We start from the raw sequence: 17,021 nt of genomic DNA, 5'->3' as shown, positions 1-17,021 counted from the left end.
TAGCCTAATCACACACAGGCCTTTTCCCACTGCCAGTGTGGAGGCAGAGCCTGGTGCCATTGCGGGTGGTACTGCATGGGGCCTAAGAGCGATCAGGGTCCTGCAGCTGCAGGCTGGGTATGTGTGTGTGTGCATGTATGTGTATGGGTTATATATGTGTGTGTGTTTTAACCCTTACCTGGGTGCTGCTTGTTACTGCAGACTGTAAGTAGAGTGGAGTGGGCCTACTACTACCCCAGCTGCAACAGCCTGGATCTCCGGCCCAAAACGCTGTAATTATGTCGGATTAGCGGGGGCTCTTTCTCCAGACCGGCTGCCAAACATTTTGTCCCAGATTACTGTTCCGCCACTAAGCTGCTGAACTCGGTCAGTGTCGGGAGGCTGCCCCGGGTGGAATTACACCGCCACGGGCGCCATGGGGGGGGGGGGGGGGGGATCTGGGGGGTGGTGGCAGGGTTGGCAGGGCCACAGGGCTCTCACTGGGACACTTGACCTTCATGAGCACAGGGCAGACCTGGTGTTAGCCATACCAGGCAGTCATACCCAGAGTCCTCTGGCTACATCAATGGTGGGTGAGATATGGTATTAGTCAAACAGCACATAGTGTTCCTACTTTGCCTAATGCATTTAGAAGTCATTAAGGGATCTTGATTACTTTCTAATTGCTTTTTGACTACCCACATCCATTTTGTACGCCTTTGCTCTGAGCTCTGTGCTGATTGGTTCCCATACCACCTGCCATCTTTCTGAGAAAAAAAAGAAAGTGGAGTTACAGACACAAAGGGAGAGATATAGTTTTCAACTTTTTAATTCAATCTGAACCAAAATCAGATGTTTAGAGAGAAATCCTGAGTAACAACACCATATTTACTTTGAGTAAAGTACTTCATTGGAACGGAATCATGGTCCACCTTGTTGTATTAGTGGGTCATATAAACACCGGTTCCACATCTAACCACAAGTGAACATAGCATAGCATCAACATGTTAAAAAAACATATCAAGTACTTCAGTGGACAGTTCAACTCTTCTATCTGACAGATTTCATCCATGATGGGGGGGGGTAATGGATCAATGGCAGTACCCCCCTCTCTGGGCTAGCATACTGTACACATAGAGGCCCCCACACTATACTCCCATCCCCCCTACCACCCTTTAAGGCATCAGAGAGAGGACTTCAGAACGTCAAACACCTTCAGGGCAGACTCGATACAGCCGTCGAAATTGGAATGTGTGAAGCCGTCGCCCCCACACACCAACAGAGGCTGGGACAGCGGCGTCATCTGCCCTGGGCAGTCGGCCACCGAGCTCGTCACCTAATTAGTTGAGAAAGAGAGAGGGGGTGGAGAGAGAGAGAGAGAGAAGGGCCATACAGCAGCAGGTGGAGTGGCCCTAACGGTCTCTAGACCCAATAGAGAGGGCTGATTAGTCCTCCATGCTGCTGCTGAGCTATTGAGTGGAATCGGCAGCTCACTGTCCTTCACTGATAAATGATGCATTGATTGTATACTACACTACTGAAGCCCAATTGTTGTCATGGCCACAGATGTATCTATTTCTACAGCTACAGTAGAACGTGTATTGAGACAATGATTTGTTTGTGCTACAGTTATCCTGCAATCCAAAAAACTGTCTGTGCTCAAGTTACCTCTGGATGAACGTGGTGGGATACCACAGATCAAGCCATAAAATGCACTGCCTTTGGCTAGACAGGCAGATAGCAAATCAGCTTTGCAGCCAACTGTCTTCCTCATGTTTAAATCCTGAATACTGAGAGTTAAGTGTGTTAATGACTTGGGAGTGTAAACACACAAGCCGGTGTACGTGTCGTAACTTCTGTCAGAGGCTTCTGCTGGCCTGTACTAAGAGGAGAGGCAGCAGATGGATAAACATCGAGGTACGCTGCCCTGCACCGCTAAGGGTAAGGAAATAGTATCCATTTCCTGCTGGGGCTTTTAATAGGCATCGTTATAGGCTACTATGTGCTGCTATCATAACCCCCACCCTCCACCTCCCTCCCTCCATCCCCTCTCCTCCCCCAAAACATAATTGTTTGTTTGCTCATGCATCCTTGAAAAGGTCATCACCATGTAAATCAATTGATGATAAGCATTTTTGTTGAAATGTGGCCATGGACAAATTGTTTGGTTCACTCTAGTGGTACGTTGATAAAGTGGCCCTGGGCCCTGCCGTCTCCATATACAGTGTGAGGCTGACTTCCCAGGGCAAAGAGCACGGAGCGCCAAGGAGGAGGGTTTGGGACCTTAAGATAAACGGCCCAATATAAACACGTTTTATCGCAAGGAAAGCAAGAGATTTCGGCAGCTGAGAATACGTCTGCTTCATAAGAGAAGTAATCTAAAGAGCACGCAACCTATAACCTTTATTCTAGCAACAGTTAAACTGCTATAACTGTTAGGATCAATCATGCATTTGTGTCTCTCTGTCACAAGGGTCTTTGTTAGAATGACTGCTAGTGCATTTGACAGGGAGCTGATGTGTGTACAGTGTGAGTGAGTGTGCATATGTATGTGTGTGTGTGTGTCTGCGCATTCCATTATGAATGTGTGTGTGTCTATATTATAATCCAAATGTGCTTGTGTGTGTGTGTGTTACAGTAAAAATGTGCGTGTGTGCGTGCGTGTGTGCGTGTGTGTGTGTGTTCTATCATGGCCCATCCAGCTCCAGTGGGCCTTGGCCCATGCTCTGGCACTCCCAGTGATGTGGCCTCCCACACAGATGTTCTGTGGCCTCTGACCCCCAGCCCAGCCTAGCTTAGCAGAGTGTGTGTGGGTGTGTGTTGGAGCAAGAGAGAGAGAGAGAGAGAGCGAGAGAGAGAGAGAGAGAGAGAGAGAGAGAGAGAGAGAGAGAGGAGAGAGGAGAGAGAGAGCGCATTTAAGAGATTGAGTGATGCAATCGCCGAGTGTGTACTTCAATCACTACAGAAGAGTGATGAACAGCTACGAGAGCCCTTGGAGGACATATTCTTGCTGGACATAAGTAGTGTAAATAAAGTCACAGTATCTGGTCCAAGAAGAACATAGAGATTCAGGGAAACATCACAGTAAACAGGACATTGGAGCTACTTGAAAAAGGAACACCATGTCCAGGCAGTCTCCGTACACTACACTCATGTGGTATACAGAAGCAGAAAACCGTAATATATTTAAGTTTAATACGGCGTGATCATGATAGACACAGCATGTCACTCATCAATGTTCTTTACACAGACGATGAGTTTTACTGAACCGAGTCTAACCCTCTGACCTTCTTTCCATGTATCTTGACAGGACTGTGAAGTAGCGACAGTTATTGTCTCTTAAAGTATCTATGAAGAAAAAAAATAACTCTTCCTCTTCTCTCAATGAGTGAATGAAATAAAATTCCTGTTATTATCTCTCCTCACTCGATGAAGTAATACAGTAAAACCCCTGGTATTATCTCTCCTCACTCGATGACGTAATACAGTAAAACTCCTGGTATTATCTCTCCTCACTCGATGACGTAATACAGTAAAACTCCTGGTATTATCTCTCCTCACTCGATGACGTAATACAGTAAAAGTCCTGGTATTTTCTCTCCTCACTCGATGAAGTAATACAGTAAAACTCCTGGTATTATCTCTCCTCACTCGATGACGTAATACAGTAAAACTCCTGGTATTTTCTCTCCTCACTCGATGAAGTAATACAATAAAACTCCTGTTATTATCTCTCCTCACTCGATGACGTAATACAGTAAAACCCCTGGTATTATCTCTCCTCACTCGATGAAGTAATATAGTAAAACTCCTGTCTGAGTAACCCCTCTCACCTGTGAGTATCTCCACTTCTGGCACTTGATACTGTCGGGCTGTGGCAAGCCAGGCAGCAGCTTGTTCAGCTTCACCAGGATGATAGGCTCCACCTGCTCCTTGGCCTCCTCCAGGTGTTTGACACCAAATGGAACACTGGTGTGGACCACCATGGAGGGACCGTACTCTGGGGATTCTGCACAGGCAAGCACATACAGCACAGTTCAGAACCATACCACCATAGACGGACTGCACTCTGCAGACTTTGCACAGCACAGGGACACACAGGAATACGGCACAGCTAAGAACACAGTTCAGTTCACAATTCAGTTCAGTTCACAATTCAGAATTCTGGTTTGTGAATAGAATTTTTGATTCAATTTGTTTTTTTAAGACATTTATGTTTTGGCCATATTGACCTTCATCAGAATCGACTTCTAAGTCAGTGAAAGCGCAATCGTACAGTTGAACAGTAAACACTATGAAATATATACTACCGTTCAAAAGTCTGGGGTCACTTAGAAATGTCCTTGTTGTTGAAAGAAAAGCATATTTTTTGTCCATTAAAATAAGATCAAATTGATCAGAAATACAGTGTAGACATTGTTAATGTTGTAAATTACTATTGTAGCTGGAATATCTACATAGGAGTACAGAGGCCCAATATCAGCAACCATCACTCCTGTGTTCCAATGGCACGTTGTGTTAGCTAATCAAGTTTATCATTTTAAAAGGCTAATTGATCATTAGAAAACCCTTTTGCAATTATGTTAGCACAGCTTAAAACTGTCGTGCTGATTAAAGAAGCAATAAAACTGGCCTTCTTTAGACTAGTTGAGTATCTGGAGCATCAGTATTTGTGGGTTCGATTACAGGCTCAAAATAGCCCGAAACAAAGATTTTCTTCTGAAACTTTTTTTCTACTCTTGTTCTGAGAAATGAAGGATATTCCATGCGAGAAATTGCCAAGAAATTGAAGATCTGGTACAACGCTGTGTACTACTCCCTTCACAGAACAGCAAAAACTGGGAATAACCAGAATAGAAAGAGGAGTGGGAGGCCCCGGTGCACAACTGAGCAAGAGGACAAGTACCTTAGAGTGTCTAGTTTGAGAAGCAGACGCCTCAAGTCCTCTGGAGCTCTGTCAGAGTGACCATCGGGTTCTTGGTCAATTCCCTGACCAAGGCCCTTCTACCCCGATTGCTCAGTTTGGCCGGGCGGCCTGTCAGCTCTAGAAAGAGTCTTGGTGGTTCCAAACTTCTTCCATTTAGAAATGATGGAGGCCACTGTGTTTTTGGGGACCTTTCAATGCTGCAGAATTTATTTGGTACCCTTCCCCAGATCTGTGCCTTGACATAATCCTGTCCCGGAGCTCTACGGACAATTCCTTTGACCTCATGGCTTGTTTTTTTCTCTGACATGCCCTGCCAACTGTGGGACCTTAGATAGACAGGTGTGTGCCCTTCCAAATCATGTCCAATCAATTGAATTTACCACAGGTGGCCTCCAATCAAATTGTATAAACATCTCATGGATGATCAATGGAAACAGGATGCAACTGAGCTCAATTTCGAGTCTCATAGCAAAGGGTCTGAATACTTATTTCTGTTTTGAATTTTTTTATACATATGCCAAAATATCTAAAAAATAATAATTTAGCTTTGTTATTATGGGGTATTGTGTGTAGATTGATGAGGATTATATTTAATACATTTTAGAATAAGGCTGTAACGTAACAAAATGTGGAAAAAGTCAAGGGGTCTGAATACTTTCCGAATGCACTGTTTGTTGAGTGTTTGGTAACTGTACACACAACAGAAAGGCTTGGAGCCCTGTCTGCTGAGGATCCGGTTGTGTGGCGGTGACATCATGCGGGAGTGGACACAGTGAGATCCTGTTTCTAATGACAGACAGACAGACAGACAGACAGACAGACAGACAGACAGACAGACAGACAGACAGACAGACAGACAGACAGACAGACAGACAGCTCTGAACCATACAGGATGTTTTGCATTGATTTATCGAGGCTGTACGTCACGAAGTTATCTCTCTAATGACATCGTCTTAAAACCATATTTAAACTGATTGTGGAGAATAATGGTTTACTGCCGCCAATAAACATGTCCCGCAATTGACCTGCTGGAGCGGGAAACAGAGTTACTACGAGGTCAATCATTTCCTCCAGCTTGGCTCGTTTTTTTAAAAGCGGCAGACGGGACAACGTTGCGTGAGGGAGTGCACACACATCAAACACAGCCGGTTGTTTTGTTCGGAGCCAAGCTGGAGATGCTGAATTCCCTTGTAGGGAACTAGGGATGGTCACAGTGTGGACAGTGTAGGGACAGGGAGACTCCAGTTTGGTGACAGTGACTATAGCACACAGACAGGCTACAGCACCCATTCGCTGGGGTCTGTCCAACGTCTGTCCAGTGGGCCATTCTGGTTTGGCTCATTGGTTAGAGAGCCACCCTAACCAGTTTTTGACATCATAGTCCTGACAGAGAGAGAAAATGAGAGAGGGAGAGAAAGAAAGAGGAGGAAGACAAAGATGAGAGAAGTATGAGGAAAGAGTTGAAGATAAAGAGATAAGACAGATGGAGGTGGGGAAACAGTGTGTATGTTGGTAGCAAGGTAGGCAAGTAGGCGAGAGGCTGGCACAAACTCGGCTTCTGAAGAAGTAAGAAAAAAAACACACAGGTTACTAGGTTCACTAGGTAGACAGGCACCACTCAGAGCAAGTAGGCACCAAATGATGTGTTGTGTAATTTGCACGAGTTGTTAACTCACTTGCATATTTCATTCCAATCGGAGTACAGATGAAACTCTGAACATGAAGCTGTTTACTCTTAAATCTTCCTCAGGGGGCCGTCCTGTCTTGGTGACGCAGGAGGGCCATTGTCCTGTCCTGTGTGCGAAGTGACCTGACACCTGTTCCCCTGGTCACAACAAGCTCCCTGTTTTAGACCACTAGAGAGTTGGAGAGACGCTCCACAGCTATTCTTACAGCACCTCTCCTGCTCTCTGCATTCCCAGGCTTTCAAAGGGCCAGTCAGAAATCATCTGTATTCGCACCCTGCTTACTTGAGCTACAAGCAAAATACATTACACAAAGGAACAATAAGATTAAAGCGTAGCGGGGGAGGGCGAGAGGAGGAGCGCGAGAGGAGGAGCGCAGTAGCATAACCAGGGCAGAGGAGCCTTGTAGAATGAAACATTTACCAGCTCCTCTAATTAGGATGTTGCCTTCTGAACACTGGAGTGGATGAGAGGTGACAGGTGCGTGAACACTTTCAAAAGAGTATCTATCGCTCTCAGTTTTTCCTCGCACTCTTTCTCACACATACACAAGTGACGTGCAAACATGCGCTTGTGCGCGCACACACACACACACACACACACACACACTTATCATTTTTCACTGAAGCACACACGCACATATTTGTCTCTCTGTGAAACACACACACACACACACCCCTCCAGGTCTGATATAAGATGATAAATGTAGAAGCCTGATCTTAGGGTGTTGTGCTCTCCTGCTCAGTATCTGCTGCATCTCCCGTCTGTGTTCAAATCAGCAATGAAGTCTGACTACCAACGGACAAGGCTAGCCCAGCACTCACAGAGCCAATCAAACACTAAGGTCGACGGAGGCTCTCAACAGCACGGCAGCGCCGTCAAATAAGTGAATGATGTGAGGTTGAATGAAAACGTCAGAACTTAAACACTGGGATTTTTTTGGGGACATTTACATTTGTACACCAAATGCAGCTTGACAAAGTCAAGAAAGAATCCAGTGGACTGGAGGTATAAGCTAGCGAGGAAAGTTAAAGGCCTGCTGAACAGTGGCACTCAATCAGGGAGCAATTCTGACGCATGCCTTCCAGAGAGGGCGAGAAGGGGGGGGGAGAGAGTGAGACAGAGATGCAGAAAAGGAAACAGAAAAAGAGAGTGGAAAATAAAGAGACAGACAGAAAAAGAGAGTGGAAAATAAAGAGACAGACAGACAAACGCACACAGAGAAAGAGAATGGCGGCACTGACCTAAATTGCGCTTTTGATCGTCGATGGCAATGAAGCGAATGCAGGGATTATTGGAGACGTACTTGGCGGCCCAGGGGACATCGATGTGAGCCTGGGCCTTTGTAGAAGAGGCCCAGCGCATAGCGCCGACGAGTAGCTTACCGCCCCAAGCTGCTGCCGCTGACTCTCCTCTAGCACTGTCGCATAGGGAAACAGAGGGACAATGTCAGGGAGTTTAAGCCTGTTACCAGGTCGGCATCAGTTAGCCGAGCCTGGATACACAGAACCTACAGTATGCTTACAATGGATACCACTATGAGGTGATGGGACTGCGCCCCGAAGTCTAGGAATCTGTCATGCTTTCAGGTACCAGTGTCAGGCTTCACTCATTCATCCCCACCGAGCCCTCAACGATGAGACATTAAATGACATGGATTACATTTTCTTGAAGGATTGGATCCAAGCAGGCTTACGGCAGTAGCATTAACGCATTACTGAAAAAAGGGACATATCATTCATGTCAAAACTGGAGTATCATATCTAATGATGTTTGTGTGCTCACAGTATAATTAACGAGCAAGCATTCAGTCTACTGAGGCAAGATAGCTACTGCCTACCAGACCACATGCATTCACCCTGAAAGCTTGGGCGCAACTAAATAACTAAACTAATGTCCATATTGCATATGGTAGAAGAGATGTTCTCTCCTTAGTTTATTTATAAGAGTTTTGGAGTTGTTTTTTCAAAGCAACGCTGTCCTTGTTTCCAGTCTGAAACATCTGTTGTTTATTGGCCTCTGAAGCGCTAGCTTGGCCGTGCTTTAGTTACTTAGGGCCCCAGAGTATGGAGCATACACAGGTCAGAGGTCAACGCTGTGGATTCTAATACATATTTCTACTAGAACACGTTGAACAGAAAAATAACTATTTTAATCTAGGCCAACAGTGAGTCCTAAGAGAAGCAGCAAGTAAGCTAACCTGGCGGTCGTCTCTGGACGGTCCTAAAAAATACATGACTGAGGCGGATTCTTGGAGCGCAGAGCTGAAATGTGGGTAGATAAACTTTAGTTAAACTTAACCTATGCATGCAGGACAAATGGACTGGTTGTACGACAGCCATTTCTGAATCTGAACAACGACTCACAGCAGGGTCAGTAGAATATATTTGGAAATAATTGCAAACAAAATAACCATAAAGTAAAACAGGGGCAGAGAGGCAAAGAGATAAAAATGTGTGAGGCTTACGAACACAGAAATAGTCCTTGAGCACAAGCCATCTTAACATGTTGCACAGTACAAACAACTAAAGGCACCACAGATGTATGCCTAACGTCCCAGTGACCAAAGCTATTAAAACAACAGAATTAAAAGTGACCCCACCTATATTCCCGGTGCTGTAGTTATACTAACAAGCAAATGTTCATCTAATTAGCTGCACAACGGGCTGACGACTGGGGAATATGACAGCGCCAGTCACAAGGTCACATGACTTTCCCAGGGTATGGGGCCTTTTATAATTTTCTGTGTCATCCTGGAACATCTGGCCCAGATTAGGCCCATGTAAATGTGGACCTCGGTATGGCTGGACAATCTGCTGCGGCATCGCACAAATACATGGGCGCACACACATGCACGGGTGCACACACACACGCTCGCGCGGACGGACAAACACAGACAGACAGACAGACAGACAGACAGACAGACAGACAGACAGACAGACAGACAGACAGACAGACAGACAGACAGACAGACAGACACACACACACACACACACACACAGGGCCTGTCTGACGCATCCACAAAGAGGCTTTCTGTTTCTCATGAAAACGGAGCAAGCCCATTGTTGGTGCCGTTTAAAGATCTCAGACATGAGCAGGGGGGAAGCTTATCTTGTCTCAGAGTACCATTTTAAAACAGAGTACAGTCCCGCACCAACTGTGGATTTAGTACTCTTACTAAATGCATTCAACGTAAACACAGTCGGTCAGAACCTCGGCGAACATCTGGTAATGGAAAAGATTCTAATGATCTGAATAGAGACAAATCTTTTAGAAGACTTTGTTCAATTTAACGGTCAGCACTGGGGTCCACCCACCATACTTTACCTAGACCTCATTCATGGAGCTGTTCAAGGTATAGCCCTAGTAGATGTGAGGAGAATGTTTACTCAGGATCAAAACTAGCCTGAGTAATGTGGCTTGTCCCAATGCGTTGTTAATGGAATCCTCACAGTCCTCCCGCCTCAAATGAAGGCATGCTCCATTTCATCTCCTCTGCATGTTTCTACTAATTGTGTCCTGATGAAGGCTTATTGAAGGCTCATTCATCAGTTCAGTGCCTTCTCTGCTCATTCTCTGCTCTCTTCAGTGGTTTGCACTCCAGTGTTTTGTTGTGGGTGGGTGAGAGAGATGCCTTGCGTTTTTCCAGATGACTGTCCAATGTGGCAATCTGGGGGAGTTATTGGATCCGGTGCCCAATTCTAGCACAGATGTTTAACAGGTGGTGGATAGTGTTGCATTAAATGTTTTGGTATGAATAAACATGGAACAGGTGTGTGTGTGTGTGTGTGTGTGTGTGTGTGTGTGTGTGTGTGTGTGTGTGTGTGTGTGTGAAATACAGTACCTTGTGTTCAGGTCTCTAAATATACATTGCATTACTGTACATTATATTGCATAAAGATCTATTAGTTAAAGTCGTCAAGACATTAGGAACCATTCAATTCTATTAGGGCTGACCCCATTTAGTCAACTGGTCAATAAATGTAAAAAATCATGGTGTACAAGACTGTCTGATTCGTGTCTGTCTGAGTGGACTGATCCATCGTGGAGGGAATGGGAATAGCACAGTCCATCAGTCTAAGACATTTGCTATTGAAATTGTATATGGTTATATTATGGCACCTTTTCCTAGAAAAAAAAGTTAATCGCATTTTGGTGTTGAGAAGAATGCGGCGGAGGCAGAAGCGGAGAGAAAAAAGCCCTTGCCATAATTGTCTAAGAAAAGTGAGAAGAGAGGAAAGCCCAACTTAATTAGGTCTATAATCAGTAGCAGGGGTGCCACTTTGGTTGTAGAAGTGGGGGGGACATAACCTGATGGGAGGTCTGGGGTTCCTCTCCTTGAATTTTTGGGCCATCTAAAGCTCATTTCCTGCATTTTTACACAATCCAATATGCAGTCTCTATTTAGAACAAAAAGTAAGCAAAAATACCCACAGTCATCAAGCTATGTAAGAGATCATTATTAAACATGTTTAAGTGATTAATAAGACTGAACTAGATCAAAGGTAATTCAATAATAAAATACTGTGTTGCTCCTTTAACCAATAAACTAACAAATTAGCAACTCTTGAAAAAATACAAATAAATAAAAAATTGCAGCCTGACCGACCAGCAGCCCGAGACGCCTGCACGCCCGACCCCCACCAGTCTAGTCAATAACTCAACTCGCACCCAACACAATTTCCTTCCCCGTTCACACCTTTCACCTTTTTAATTTAAAGGGAAAGGTTTGAAATAAATAAAACACATACACTTCAAATATACATTAACACACAGAAACAGCAAATCCTCCATATAATTATTCTCATACTACTAATAGTACTGAAGAGCTCTTTTTACTTGCACACAATATTTTTGGGTCGCCCCGTCCTGTCCCTAACGGTCCACCACCCTACAGCCCGCCAACCCAACACAACCCACTTAGCTTTAGGATTTTAGTGAAACATTCATTATTGGTATCAGGTGTGTTAGGCCAAGGTCAGAGAGACAATCCACAGGACGGCAGACCCCCATGGCCAGGACTGAGCAGCCCAGCAGCTAGGGATTGCCTAGATAGGTATCTCCCCCTGGCGTGGGCATGTTTTCAATACAGACTCCTTTAGTCCTACTGTATTTCATATAAGTCATCCAGACCGTATGATATTTGCCCAGTATACCCTTCATTGTGTAATAAATCAAATCTAGTGATACATAACTTGACATTGTGGGAGGAAAACCAACTTTCAATTAATGGCAATGCATTTCTCAGCCACTATAAATTCTTGGTTACACCGTTTCTTCAGAAAACAGTCTCCAGTTTCAACATTTCTAAGCAAACAAAAACAGGGAGAAGGGAGAATCTGTAGACATGCTGAGATAAAAAGAATATACTCTTTGCCAGAAATCAGCTAGCCTTCACAAGACCATAACATATGCAAATATGTCCCCTTTCGTGTTTTACACCTCCAGCAGAGGAATGACATTTCTGAGTGCATGTAATCCAGTTTCACTGGCGTACAGTACATTCTATGGATGGTCTTACACTACAGTAGTTTATGTCTGAGATGATATGAACATGACTGGGCATTCAAACTTATCTGTATCCATTCATCATCATCAATAGGTTCTACTGGGTCTTCCTCACATTTTTGTTTTACATGTTTTGTGTCATCGGGAAAAGCCTCTATCAACCCTTGATACAGTTTGGAAGTCAACTTTGGAGGTTTGTCAGACTGCCTTAAAATAGCATCTGGCTTGTCCAGTGTTTGCTGCACAGAGAGAATAAAGTGTTGTATCTGCAAACATTCCCCTCACCGCTGTCACAGACTGGTCTTCCCTGGTTGCCTGACCTTGCTGAGACCCCTGTCACCATCTGATCCTCCTAAAATGAGGCATGACAAATAATTACCTTGGTGTACATTTATACATTATACTACCCAAGAACAGAATAAATGGTTCAATAATTGAAATTACTATTATTCTCAGATCCCAGACTGTAGCTTTAAGCTTCAGCTGCTGTCATGTAACTACTGTAGGTCTACCCATCAATTCAAGATGGAACTTTGTATAATTCAGATATACCTGCAGGTCCTGACTGAGATCATTGCGGCACGGTCTGCATTTTTCAAGCTAAGGGACGGGAGGGGGCGGTCAGGAGCAAAAGCTAGCCAAGTTCATTAACTTCTGAAACGGGACAAAATAAAGGCTACAAAACATTTCCATACAAACAACATCTGTTAGATAGTAATAATAGCCACCTCATATCGCTATCTGACAGATAACTAGAGGCTAGAGGTGACATGGTTGTGGTAGTTACTAGTTAGTGTAGCTTATATATTGACCTCAGTTGAGAGGGGATGAAACATTAGCTAACATTACATGTCAGTTACAATACTAGCTCAGCACTGTGAATAAACACTAGTTTAGTTTTCTGTTAAGTTAAACAGCAGTTACCTTGCCAGCTATATTCAGTCAACTAAAGAGTAGCCAGTTTCTGCTCTGCTTGCTTTTACAACTCGGTGAAAGAGCGCAACATACATTTTTTACATTTACATTTTAGTCATTTAGCATATGTTCTTATCCAGAGCGACTTGCAGTAGTGAATGCATACATTTCATACATTTTTTTCTTCTTCTCCGTACTGGTCCCCCGTGGGAAAACACACACACTGAACTATGCTCAACTCTCCCATGCTGGTTCAGCGAGCCTGCCAGAAGCTTTGCCTTCACACAGCCTGTCAGCCTGCTCTGTGGTGTCCGTGCGGTCCTAAATCCAGCCAGCTGAACACTCCAAGCAGGCTACCCGAGCGTTCGGAGTCCAATGGTCCTAAAGCACAACGTGTCGCATTATGTATCACATTGTAATGATAAAACTGGGGGGGACAAAAATGCAATTTTTGAATTTGGGGGGGACAAGGTCCCCCCCCCAGTGAAAGTTGCGCCCCTGATCAATAGCCTAACTATTAAATGTGCCTGGCTTTATAAAATCAGCCATATATATCTGCAAACATAAGACAGATCCTGCTTCTGTTGCCTCTTTGAGTGATGGTTTAATAGCCTACTAATTCCGTGAGCACCAAGTCTCAGGCAACCACAAATTCAGCCATTTTAAATCTTTTCTATGCTGTAATAAAGGCTTTACACTTTTTTTTCCGTTAGACCAGCTTCTCTGGTATTATTTATAATAATAACAACCCTCCTTTTTCCTTGAGCTCCTTCTTATTGTTATTATTATGATGATCATTATAATAATAAGTAATGTCATTATCATAAGTAGGCTTAGTATAGCAGCCTTGTATAACCACCATCGAGCTGTAGGCCTAAGAGCGCATCCTGTTAAGTCTTAATACTTACTCAAGCTTATATTCCAATACTTACATAGGCTACTGTATCAATCAATAATTTATTTGTTCATGTCATCACACAGCATAAGAGTCATTCGTGACTTGAAATGCAATCAAGCATTTTAGTTTTAAAATAAAATAACAAAGCGACCATTGACTAATTAGCGTAAACAATAAATAGGCCTAAAGCGTTCTATTTTGGAAATTGCATTCACGAATGAATGCAAATGTTTTTAGTCTTTGCTGTAATAAAGGATTTACAAAAAACAGACTCTCTGGTACGCTTATAATGTATTTAGTTTACATTGTTCCAAACAGTCGGAAAATACACAGTAAAAAAAGTATATTGTAATCTAACAACACCTGTTTGGCACATATAATATGCATGTAGCACTTGCTCCTTACCTTCTTTTTCTTGATTTCCAGTATTTTCCACAACTAGTCAAATGTATTACACACATCTGACTTCCCCTTTACCTCCTGAGCAACCAGTAAACAATCCCCCATTTCGAGTTTATTTGTCACGTTCTCTGCATCCATTTTGCTGTCACGTGTTACGGTGTTCAGAGTTTGATATAATCAATTTATTGATGTGATTATGATATGTTATAGGTCAGGCCCTGTTGTCTCATGTGTAGAGAGCTGAGGGTTGAGGGAATAGGGATAGCCTCAGACAACAACATTGATGTATACGCTGATTCGGTGAGCAAGTTTATTAGCAAGTGCATCGGTGATGTTGTACCCTCGGTGACGATGAAAACCTTTCCCAACTAGAAACCGTGGATTGATGGCAGCATTCGCGCAAAACTGAAAGCGCGAACCACTGCTTTCAATCATGGCAAGGCGACCGGAAACATGACCGAATACAGTGTAGCTATTCCCTCTGCAAGGCAATCAAACAAGCAAAGCGTCAGTATAGAGACAAAGTAGAGTCGCAATTCAACGTCTCAGACACGAGACGTATGTGGCAGGGTCCACAGTCAATCACGGATTACAAAAAGAAAACCAGCCCCGTTGTGGACACCGACGTCTTGCTCCCAGATAAATTAAACAACTTCTTTGCTCGCTTTGAGGACAATACAGTACCACTGACACGGCCCGCTACCAAAACCTGCGGGCTCTCCTTCACCGCGGCCAACATGAGTAAAACATTTAAACTTGTTAACCCTTGCAAGGCTGTCGGCCCAGATGGCATCCCTAGCCGCGTCCTCAGAGCATGCGCAGACCAGCTGGCTGGTGTGTTTACGGACATATTCAATCAATCCCTATCCCAGTCTGCTGTTCCCACATGCTTCAAGAGGGCCACCATTGCTCCTGTTCCCAAGAAAGCTAAGATAACTGAGCTAAACGACTATCGCCCCGTAGCACTCACTTCTGTCATCGTGAAGTGCTTTGAGAGAGAAGTCAAGGATCATATCACCTCCACCCTACCTGACACCCTAGACCCACTCCAATTTGCTTACCGCCCCAATAGGTCCACAGACGACGGAATTGCAATCACACTGCCCTAACCCATCTGGTCAAGAGGAATACCTATGTAAGAATGCTGTTCATCGATTACAGCTCAGCATTTAACATCATAGTACCCTCCAAATTCGTCATTAAGCTTGGGGCCCTGGGTCTCGACCCCGCCCCGTGCAACTAGGTCCTAGACTTCCTGACGGGCCGCCCCCAGGTGGTGAGGGTAGGAAACAACATCTCCACCCCGCTGATCCTCACCACTGGAGCCCAACAAGGGTGCATTCTCAGCCCTCTCCTGTACTCACTGTTCACCCATGACTGCGTGGCCATGCACGCCTCCAACTCAATCATCAAGTTTTCAGATGACACTACAGTGGTAGGCTTGATTACCAACAACAACAAGACGGCCTACAGGGAGGAGGTGAGGACCCTTGGAGTGTGGTGTCAGGAAAATAACCTCACACTCAACGTCAACAAAACAAAGGAGATGATCGTGGACTTCAGGGAACAGCAGAGGGAGAACCCCCCCATCCACATCGACGGGACAGTAGTGGAGAAGGTTGAAAGTGTTACGTTCCTCGACGTACACATCACGAACAAACTGAAATGGTCCACTGACACAGACAGCGTGGTGAAGATTACTTGTTAGATATTACTGCACGGCCGGAACTAGAAGCACAAGCATTTCGCTACACTCGCATTAACATCTGCTAACCATGTGGATGTGACCAATAAAATTTGATTTGAATGTTTTTCCTAAACAAATGAGGGATTTTGGTAACATAACTTTTCAGTCAGAAATGGCTGTAATTACGTTGCAGCTTCAGCAACACGGACAGTGTGATACACACGGTTGATGTTCTGTGTTGGTCGCTGCAGCAGGAAAGGAAGCGAGATAAATGGGTGCTAGTCACACAGTCACTCGCTGTTTATTTTAAACACAGCGCAGCAAGTCTGAGCCCTGGCCCAGCACAGTCAAATCAATTGCGGTTGGCCTCCCTCTAGTCATTTGTGTGTTTTAATTATTTCATCAAACAGTTTGCTTAAAGCTCAGTGCATATACTTGTTTTGATTCAAATGTGTCTATATATGGAAAAAATACACATATAAAAATGTTGACCAATCGATTGGTCGACAGAACAGATGACTCTTGGTCGACCGAGATTTTTTGGGTCGGGGACAGCCCTACTTTTTATGTCTGTTGGTTTACTGACTATGACACTCAATATTCATTCTGCGCAAAAAGGAGAAGACAGATACATCTGAAAAAGTCTCTTCTGCAAAAGTGGGGCCTCTTTGGACCTCTCCAACCACCTTCATTCACCAAGAGACAGTACTGCAAAACACACACGCTATCCTCTCACACTTGTCACCACAGAGGCCTCCGGAGTGGGGGTGCCTGCTTTCTGTCTGTCCATACATTATACATTTCCTCGGCATTCCCTCTGCAGAGACTTGGCCAGCTGTGCTTTACGTGCTGAGAGGAGTGGCTCTCTCCAACCCTGGTGGTTTTGAACAAATGCTTTACGGCTCCTATAAAACACATTCGGAGCGTACAGTTCATCACTAAAAAAAGTCCATATGAGCAGAGGCCTTTTCTATACAATCACCTGGATGTGTTGCAGGGATCTACGAAGGTCTTTCCCAA

The 17,021-nt window shown here is 44.4% G+C and overlaps 1 protein-coding gene across 1 annotated transcript in view; it reads right to left on the bottom strand.

Annotated features, from left to right (window-relative positions):
* Window positions 1–1,985: 1,985 nt before the first annotated feature.
* LOC115201166 (renalase-like) overlaps window positions 1,986–17,021 on the bottom strand; it is a 52,618-nt gene continuing 37,582 nt past the window's right edge. The window contains 5 exon segments of the mRNA XM_029764518.1: window positions 1,986–2,769; window positions 3,813–3,988; window positions 7,836–7,935; window positions 7,937–7,960; window positions 7,962–8,011. Coding sequence (XP_029620378.1) covers window positions 2,575–2,769; window positions 3,813–3,988; window positions 7,836–7,935; window positions 7,937–7,960; window positions 7,962–8,011 — 545 coding nt within the window. The 3' untranslated portion in view covers window positions 1,986–2,574.

Source organism: Salmo trutta, chromosome 10 (assembly GCF_901001165.1).
Source record: "Salmo trutta chromosome 10, fSalTru1.1, whole genome shotgun sequence".
In the NCBI taxonomy this organism is placed as follows: Eukaryota; Metazoa; Chordata; class Actinopteri; order Salmoniformes; family Salmonidae; genus Salmo; species Salmo trutta.
Note: the sequence above shows the minus strand (reverse complement) of the source record. Positions and strands in the feature narration are given on the sequence as shown.